We start from the raw sequence: 9428 nt of genomic DNA, 5'->3' as shown, positions 1-9428 counted from the left end.
CTATCAAAATTTCTTGCCATGATATTTGCGGATCAATATCATCTTCATACTTTTTTGAAAATTATATGCCAAAAAAAAGCGAATATAGAAAGCTTTGATTATTATTAGGGAATTTAACTGACAAGTTGATTGAATTCAGGAGCTTATTTTGCCAATGTATCATATGTAAATTTAACACATATTATCAGGAAAGCCATCCTGAATACTTAGATGGTTCTTCAAAAGTTGTTTTTTCAAAAATAAAAGATATTATTCTCAAAAGAACTAAGACCAAGTTTTATACATTTCCATTCAAAGTTTTACAAAAAATTCCAGTATGTATTAGTTTTGATGTTCATTCATCGATAAATAAAGAAAAAACGTCAATTGATCAAAGTGTACACTTATTTATTCAAATACCTCAAGCCCTTGGATTTAAAAATTCAGAGGTAAATCAGCTTGGTGGCAATAATAACAGAAAATCTTTAATTTGTGGGTCGCATACCATTTTGAATGAAGTAAACTCGATCAATTTTGAAAGCTATAATACAGCCAATGTATATTGCCAAATAAACAAATCAACATCGTTTATTGCAACTCATTCTAAAAAAGATGACCCAATTAAAAATGACACAATTCCATTTATGGTTGACAGTAGACAGGCTTATGTTTTTCCAATTGCTAAAGATACATTAAGGATCTCAATTACTGATTTAATACAAATTAAATTTGATTATCCTATTGGTTCCCCTGTAACTATGAATGTTGCTGTGGTTAATAAGAAAAGTTGTTTAGTTTCAACTATTTCAAATTTATTTCCAATGAATATTCATCCCAATATTATGGCATAGTTTCACTATTTGTTTGCTTTTTGGCGCAATAAATAAATTCATGAATTACTTAAATGTTTTCACAAGACTTAAAAAAAAATGATCTTCCTGATGATATCAGGCTTAAAGTAAGTCATAATATAAGGTTTTCAGATTTTCCTCTTCACAGGTGCTTAATTGATGCACTATTCTCTAATGGTTTTATTTTTCCTTCGCCTGTGCAATATCATATTTTGAGTCAAGGAGTTATAGAGGAAAACTTATTAGTCCAAGCAAAGTCTGGAACCGGAAAAACTATTGCATTTGTTTTATTTATTTTCAATAAACTATTGGATAGTTTAGATAACTGTTTAGAACGATCAAACCTTTGTTTCGAACTAAAATCTCTTTTTATCGCTCCAACAAGAGAGATTTGCATTCAAATAAACAAGACGATCTCAATGTTTTTGAATTCAATTAAAGATATTTACTCTATAGACAGTGTTTGCTGTATAGGAGGAAGCCCTATTTTTGAAGATTTTGGAAAGTTTCATTTTAACATTCCTACTTTATTAGTATCTACACCGGGGAGATTTATTCAATTAATGAATTATGAATCAAATAACTTTTTTTCCATAGAAATGTTCAAGGATTCACTTTTTTTTATAATTTTTGATGAAGCTGATCGTCTTCTTGAAGATTGTTTTATTGACCAATCAAAGTATATATTAGAACTATGTTTAGGTTCTACAGTTGCACAATTTATAGCATGTTCAGCTACCTTCCCTATTGATAAATTACAGCTACTGAAAAGAACATTATATAAAATCAACATAAATTCGAGGGATGAGAAACTATTTAAGTTGAGGCAAATTCAATTATGTTCATCCTTTACAACGAAAAATGTAAACGTTGGCTATCTTGAAGTATTGAATCATGTTCAAGACATTAGAAATGCAGATGTCATGTATCCAAATTCAAGATTATCTGTTTCGAACACTCTTGAAAACCCCGTACTAAAAAATATGATATTTTTTCTATACGATTCTTTTTTAAGTGAAATATTTCAGCTAGATGGATTAAGTGAAAACAATTACAATCAGTGGGCATATATAGTGAATTCAATTGTAGATATTTTGATCAGAGTTCCATTTAGGCAGTCACTTGTTTTTACTAATAATGGTTCTGTTGGATATAAAGTTATGTCTGCTTTAAATTCATTAAATATCCCAACTTTATATACTAATGGAAAAAGATCGCAAATTGAAAGAGAGGAAATAATTACTTCATTACTTGAAAATAAGTGTAGGGTTGTAGTCTGTTCTGACTTACTTGCACGTGGAATTGACATAAGAATGATTGATCTTGTGATTAATATCGATGTACCTATTGATAGAGAGACTTTTTTGCATCGTGCAGGTAGATCTGGTAGATTTGGGCAGAAGGGCATTGTAATTTGTATCCTTCAAATAAGCAAGACTACGATTCATTTTTGTATTTTTTTAATCAATTAGGAATAAATTCCTTGAGATTTTCAGATTGCTTCATGCAACCAGAAAAAAAGTGTGGTTCATACCCTTTTACATGCGACAATTTATACTTGAATTTATACGACTTCGTTCCCACTCAATCAAAGTTAAACTCATGCGAAAGCGTCTTATTCAGCCCTAAAATTTCAGGATGTAAATTTCCAAATAAAAAAAGCGATAATACAAATTCTTCATGTTCAAATATTGATCAGATTTATCAAAATTATCAAGAGACAATAAACAACTTAAAAATAACTAGTGTAGATAGAACTGTTTTGAACTCTTGGAGGCATATAGGAATTACAACTTAAAATTTTATATTCTAAAAAAATAATGAAATAGAATAATAAAATTGTTTGGTTGGCTTCAGAACATGCGTCTTAAAAGAAATTAAAAATTGGCACGTTGAAATGAAAAAGTGTGCTTTATATAATGCACAAAATTTGTTAATTATCCACGATTTATTTTTTTCTAGTTAATAAACAAAGTTAGTCAGTATCACAAAAAACAAATGCCTATAAGTCATCATATTTTATCGAAGTTCTCATATCATTTGATGAGTTAATAGTTGTTTGTTGTTTGGGCGTATCCCAATCTCTAAAATGCTTTCTTTTTTCGAATGGATTAGAACGTAAGTGCTTGTTGTGTCTTGATCTATATACACCTTGAGGATTTCCATTGCCATTTACTCTCCTATTCATTGAGTTTATATTAAGCTCGTCAGCATTCATTGGGTATATTAGATATGGAAATTTTTCTGCTATTGGCTTGATAATTCTTTCAAATGTAATTTCTTCTCTAATTGTTTCCAGAAAATCTTTATGTTTTTTAGCAAGATGTTTATGAACATATTCTTCACCTTTAAATTGCTTCAAACATTTACCACACTGCCATCTATCAGCTTTTTTCCTTAATGTATGCTGCTCACAATATCTCTTCCAAGAACAAGAGAGTGACTCATCATTATCTTCGATTGGTTGAGGTAATAGGTCAAAAATAGATGGTAGCTTTAATAAAACATCAACATTTTCTTCAAGCTGATTAGCTAGAGCTTGATTTTGAAATTCATCTATTTTCTCCTTGCATATTTGCGATTCGGAAATACTACCTTCGTCTCTTTGATACCAAATTTTAAATTTATTCGTAAATAAAGTATCAATATATCCCTTAGATAAAAATGTGAGATTGCTATATATAATGAATGACTTTTCGTTATTTTTGGTTAAATTTTCATGATTTTCTCGACTGAAAGTGTCAGATAAACTCAAGTCTTTCGTATTATTAAGATCTGAAGAACATTCCAGGATCTGTTGATTTGAAGGGCTAAATGAAATGAATTGTACAGGATGTGATGTAGATAATGAATAATAGTCTAATCCATGCGCAAACTTTAGATATAACGACATCAAGTCAACAACAGCTTTAATATTCATGGGGTCGCTACCTCCTACGCTTTCTATCACTTCAATTATGTTAGAGTTAATACTTTGATCATTTTCAATTTTTTCAATAATCCTTTTCATATTACTCTTGTCTTTTGAAAGTCTTTCTTGAGTAAAGAAAGTATTCGAAATTTGCCTAATTTTTAAGGAATAATTCTCATTATAAGTCTTTGGTTGAATGATATAAATTGAAAACTTTGCACCAGGTTGTTGTACAACTAGATCTTCATGTTCATTTGTATCTTCCATCTGATTATTTGCATCACAGTAGGACATAATAATTGAATTTGTAGTAACTGAAGACTTTATTGTTTTACCTTTTATTAATTCAATTGCAGAATCTCTATTCTTCATATTATCAAATAAAACATAACAATGTCTGTTTAAAATACCACGTGTAAATCTGGGAGGAGAAAGAAGAATATCAAGGAAACCTTCGCATTTCCCAAGCCCCCCATCTGTTAATGGAAAATCACTGTTAAAGAACTTTGTTATATCTAAATATGAAATATAACTAGGAATGTCTGTAAGCAACATAATATGAGATTTCAAATCAGTCTCAAAATTAGGATAATCTCCAAATACCGTAATCGAGTCATTCTCATCAGTGTGGCCAGTATCAGTAATAGTACTTTCACAGCCTATTTTTTCGATGTCATTGTTTGTTTTATTTACTTTTCTAAATCCTCCTCTTTTTAATTTCAGAGAAAAAACTTCAATACGTTTCAAAACCAAATTTCTCCGTTCATCAATAATTTTTCTAATCCAAATTGGGTGGAATTTTTCGAGAATTAGGGACGAGTTTCTATTATTTTCTAAAAATTCTAATTGATGTTTTTGAACATATTTAGTCTTGTAAGAATCATACATTTCAATGAGTTCGTTTGGAGCTAAATTATCGTCTTGACTTAAAGTAAACTGCTTAAAGGTCATTAAGCCTGAAGAATAAAAATCTTTAAAACCACTGAAATTCTGGTTCGAAAGATGCAAATAAGTTTGTTGATCTGCCGTCAGACATCCTTGGCTTTGAATTGAATAGCTTATCAGCGGACTAAGTCCTCTTCTCGATTTATCAATCATGAGAGTGAAAAAAAGCTGCCTCTAATGCATTTAATATGATTACTTTAAGAGACGCTTTTAATTGAAATAAAGGCGGTAGACTTTGCTACAAATACCGGTAATATTTAGTGTGAACAATTTTTTCGTAGGATGAAATGAAGTAGATTTAAGAAACTCAATAACTAATGAATGTTAACATAGACTACATTGCATTCTCATTTGAGAAAATACAAAGTAAATATTCGCTCATGAATATGAAATACTTTCCAATTGCACTAAGAGTTCATTGTGAGCAATACTTAATAAATCCATCCGGAAAAATCATTTCAGATAATAAAACTGCAATTCAATCGCAGCTAATTGTAATTGATAAAAACATAAATAAAAAAAGTGAGAAGATATGTATTAATTGTGAGATTAGCTTGCCTAATTGCGGAGCAGTTAATTTTTCATCGCTTTGCAACTATACTAATGTCTATATTTTTAAACTTTTAGATGAAAATTACCTTGGTAATGGAGAATTTGTACTTGGGTACTCCATACTTCCCTTGGTTTCGGCTTACTACACTGAAAGACTTTCATCTATTAACTTACCTATTCTAATAAACTTTTCGGGGGTATTCGAGGAAAAATTAATTTTTGATTTGAATGCACAAATATATGAAATACTTTTCCCACAAGAAAGTAAATTCCAAGATGACATTTATTTGAGCAAATTTAGCGATAAATTACTTGGGTATTTACGCTTATCATTTAACTTTAAAGAGAAGAAGATTTCTCACATAATGGCCAATAAAAACGTTTTGAATACAAAACAAATAATTAATTCTAGCTGCATCTTTAATATTATTTCGGATAACATAAATCTATTAACTGTTGGAGATTCGGGGAAAAGAATTGATTTCAGTCTTCTAATGAATAATAACAAATGTTCAATAGATTGTTTACCTTGTTTTTCTATGGAGAATTCATTAATTAATAATTATTTAATGAATAAAGAGAGGTTGGAGTTAGAAAGAGCAATAAATCAATTATATATAGGATATATTACAAAGTTCAATAATAAAGACTTATATGAGGATGAGGTTGGATTGATCTGGAAATATAGGTTTTATTTATTTAAATTTAAGGCAGGAATACCTATGTTGTTTCATTTTATTAATTTAAACGATAAGGAAATAATGGTTGAAATTGATTATTTAATCAGCTCAATCATTCAAACAATTAAAGAACCGATTGATACTCATAAAAAAAGAATTTTGAATATTGAAGACTCGTTAAATTTGCTTTCAAGAAAATACAAGGAGTTCTTGAATATTCGCAAGCTTGCAATAGAAAGCTTGGAGTTTTGCACAAAAGAAGAGTTATTTCTTGTTCTACCACAACTGGTTCAATCTCTTAGATATGAAAATGGAACTGAACTAATGAAGTTTCTAAAAAGAAAAGCAACATGCGATCTAGAATTTTGTGTTGAATTATTTTGGTTGTTAATTTCGGAAATTTCAATTCAAGAATATCCTAAAGTCTTTGAGCAGACAATATTCGAAATAGTTGATGGCCTTGCTGATTATAATAATTATAATATTAAAGAAAGTATGGAGGAATCTCATTGCTGTAAATATCATTTCTGTTTAGAAATAATTGATCTAATTCTTTGCCAGATACAATTTAGAGCAACCTTGTTATGGATACATCGTATTTCAGTTGAAGACTGTAAGAGAGAAAGAGCAGAGAAAAAAATACAAAAATTTCAAAGTATATTGAGCGATTTTGAACTAGGAAAGATGCCTTATTCTCAATCAAAGATTTCTTCACGCTCAACAGGTATAGATAAAATAACTGTTAAATTAATCAACTCGATCAAATTAATGTTAAAAGTTGAAAGCGAATTTTCGAATTATTGTAGCAAAAAAAGAAACTTAATTTCTTTAAAATTTGTTAGTAGTCACAATGTTGAAAGTTTAAAGGACCTTCCTTCAGAAATCGAGGGAATTGAGCTGCCATTGTTAAATATAACGAACTTGAGTGATCTTCTTCTCCTTCCAATTGATGTTAATAGAGCGTTAATTGGTATTGTTCCAAGCGAAAGTTTTATTATCAAGTCTTCTCAATGCCCAATCATATTTTCTTGTAGAATGGCAATTGTCAATAATAGCAAAAAAGAAAATAGTCAGGCAAATGTTCCAAGAGAGGATATTTACACATCCGAATCAATATATCCTGTAGTTGAATCAAAATATATGTACAAAGTGGGGGACGATTTGAGACAAGATAGATTAGTTGTACAACTTTTGGAAATATCTTATAAGCTACTTAACGAATGGAATGCGAATAGTTCAATTATCACATATAAAGTTACGCCATTTTCACAATTTGATGGATTAATCGAATTTCTGGACGATTTTTCTTCAATTGGATCAATCAGAAAAAAATATGGAAAAAATTGCATATTGAATTATTGGGCAAATGCATATAACACTAACATAAACAATATTCCTCATAATGTTCTAACCACCTTTATAACTAGTTGCGCAGCATATAGCGTTATTACATTTATCCTTGGTGTTGGAGATCGGCATCTTGATAATTTACTGGTCGGGAAAAGCGGCCACTTTTTACATGTTGATTTTGGATATATATTTGGAGAAGATCCGAAACCTTTCCCACCACCAATGAAAATTTGTTCAGAAATGATAGAAGCTATGGGCGGATTAAACTCATTAGGGTTCAAGCTTTTTGTTGACAAATGCTGCGATTATTATAGGTATATTCGCAGGAAGTCATGGCTAATATCAAATGTTTTGTTATTGATGGTAGATAGTAGTATAAAGGATCTCAATTCAAGACCTGAAAACAATTATATAGTTATTTTGGAAAGAATTAAAGACAAGTTCAGGTTAGATCAATCAGAAAAAGAGGCAGAAAGGTATTTAAGAGAAATAATTATGACGTCATCAAATGCACTTTTTCCCGCAGTTGTTGATACTCTTCATGATTGGGCTCTCTACTGGGCCTAAAATTTTAAGTTCACCTTTTTTACCATTATATATTTGTATTGCTTGCCGCGATAACTTAAAGTATTATTAATTATTCTAAATGGAAAGTTTATCTACTAAAAAATTAAATCCTCAGAAACATTATGAGTTTCTATTGGATCTGTATTCCAATAAGGAAACAGTTAATAGTCTTCTAAGTTATCCCATCAAAATATCAGGTCTATTTTGGGGTATTGGAAGTATGAAGCTATTATTTAATAATTTACAAAGTGAAGATAGAAATCAAATTAAAAAACTAGAGACTCGTATTTTTGAGTTTGTTGAGAGCTGTAAAGTATTTGTTGATGGAGATATGACGATGGTTGGTTATTCTCAGAATAAGGGGTTAAACGCTAACATAGTTTCTACGCATTACGCTCTCCTTATACTAATTATGATTGACAAACTAGATCAAGCTGATTCAGCTAAAATTTCAAAGTGGATATCTTCACTCCAAAATAAGGATGGGTCATTTCGTTGCGATCAATATTTGGAGACTGATTGCAGATTTTCCTACTGTGCACTATCAAGCCTAACAATTCTAAACCGAATAAACGAAATTGACATAACAGGCGCCCGGTCTTATTTATTAAGGTGTTACAATTCTGATGGAGCATTTGGCGGAGTTCCCTGCTCAGAATCACATGCAGCATACACATACTGCTGTGTTGTTTCGCTCGCACTTTTAAACTCTCTGGATACAATAAATATTGATAGGCTTGCCTTCTGGCTTTGCGAAAGACAACTTCTTTGTGGGGGGTTTAATGGTAGGCCTGAGAAGGCACCTGATGTTTGTTACTCATGGTGGATATTCTCTCTGCTTTACTTTTTGGGGAGAGCGAACTACATTGATAAGAATTTATTGGAGGAATACATTTTTTGTTCAGAAGACATTTTGAAAGGCGGATTCTCAGATAGACCTGGAAATGTATCAGATGTATTTCATACATTTTTTGGAATTTCTGCTCTTTCTTTAATAAGATTCGACACAATTGATAATATAATTAGCCCTATTTTTGCAGTCCCTCTTAATTTAGTACCTGGTGATAGCTAAGTCTATATATATTCTATATTTTTAACGTAATTCATGTAATTAGTTTAGTATTTATAGCTAATTCTCTTCCTAATTTGCAATGTTCAGTGTTTAACTAATGAAATTCTTTAATTGAAAATTATTTCTTATAATTCTGTTAACATTTAGTAGACGCAAGTTAATACACTACCAGGATCTTGCGTTAATTATGCGGGATAAATTATTGTCATAAAAGTTACTGAGAGGATAAATGTCGTATTTCTTTTTGTGCTAAGAGCTAATTATAAAAAACTATTATTAAAGGAAATTTGTAGTTACTTGATATTCTACTATTTTATACTTTTGAATCTAAGTAAATTAATTATTTTTTATTCAATTGATATGGCTTTTTGTTAATATGAATATTAAAGAAATTGGCACAAGACTTAAATCATTTGGCCAAAATGATTTTAATGAGGAATTGGAATTTCTAACAAATATAAGAGATCAGATTGAGCTATATACAACTGATAAGCAAACCTACTTTTTATTTTTAGAAGAAT

The 9428-nt window shown here is 30.1% G+C and overlaps 5 protein-coding genes across 5 annotated transcripts; 4 read left to right on the top strand and 1 right to left on the bottom strand.

Annotated features, from left to right (window-relative positions):
* Positions 1–623: 623 nt before the first annotated feature.
* On the top strand, positions 624–830 carry Chro.60216 (hypothetical protein). Its single annotated transcript, XM_662120.1, has 1 exon — positions 624–830. The coding sequence occupies one exon, from the start codon at positions 624–626 to the stop codon at positions 828–830; it is 207 nt and encodes a 68-aa protein (XP_667212.1).
* Positions 831–883: 53 nt separating this feature from the next.
* Positions 884–2302, top strand: Chro.60215 (ATP-dependent RNA helicase). The annotated part of the gene is made up of 1 exon (XM_662119.1): positions 884–2302. The coding sequence occupies one exon, from the start codon at positions 884–886 to the stop codon at positions 2300–2302; it is 1419 nt and encodes a 472-aa protein (XP_667211.1).
* A 530-nt stretch (positions 2303–2832) lies between these two features.
* Positions 2833–4839, bottom strand: Chro.60214 (zf-C2H2 zinc finger protein). The annotated part of the gene is made up of 1 exon (XM_662118.1): positions 2833–4839. One exon carries the CDS (start codon positions 4837–4839, stop codon positions 2833–2835), a length of 2007 nt encoding a protein of 668 aa, XP_667210.1.
* Positions 4840–5003: 164 nt separating this feature from the next.
* On the top strand, positions 5004–7835 carry Chro.60213 (phosphatidylinositol 3-kinase, root isoform). Its single annotated transcript, XM_662117.1, has 1 exon — positions 5004–7835. One exon carries the CDS (start codon positions 5004–5006, stop codon positions 7833–7835), a length of 2832 nt encoding a protein of 943 aa, XP_667209.1.
* Positions 7836–7914: 79 nt separating this feature from the next.
* Positions 7915–8907, top strand: Chro.60212 (prenyltransferase subunit). The annotated part of the gene is made up of 1 exon (XM_662116.1): positions 7915–8907. The coding sequence occupies one exon, from the start codon at positions 7915–7917 to the stop codon at positions 8905–8907; it is 993 nt and encodes a 330-aa protein (XP_667208.1).
* Positions 8908–9428: the final 521 nt, after the last annotated feature.

This window comes from Cryptosporidium hominis, assembly GCF_000006425.1.
Source record: "Cryptosporidium hominis TU502 chromosome 6 CHRO016083, whole genome shotgun sequence".
In the NCBI taxonomy this organism is placed as follows: Eukaryota; Apicomplexa; class Conoidasida; order Eucoccidiorida; family Cryptosporidiidae; genus Cryptosporidium; species Cryptosporidium hominis.
This window is presented reverse-complemented; position numbering and strand designations above follow the sequence as displayed.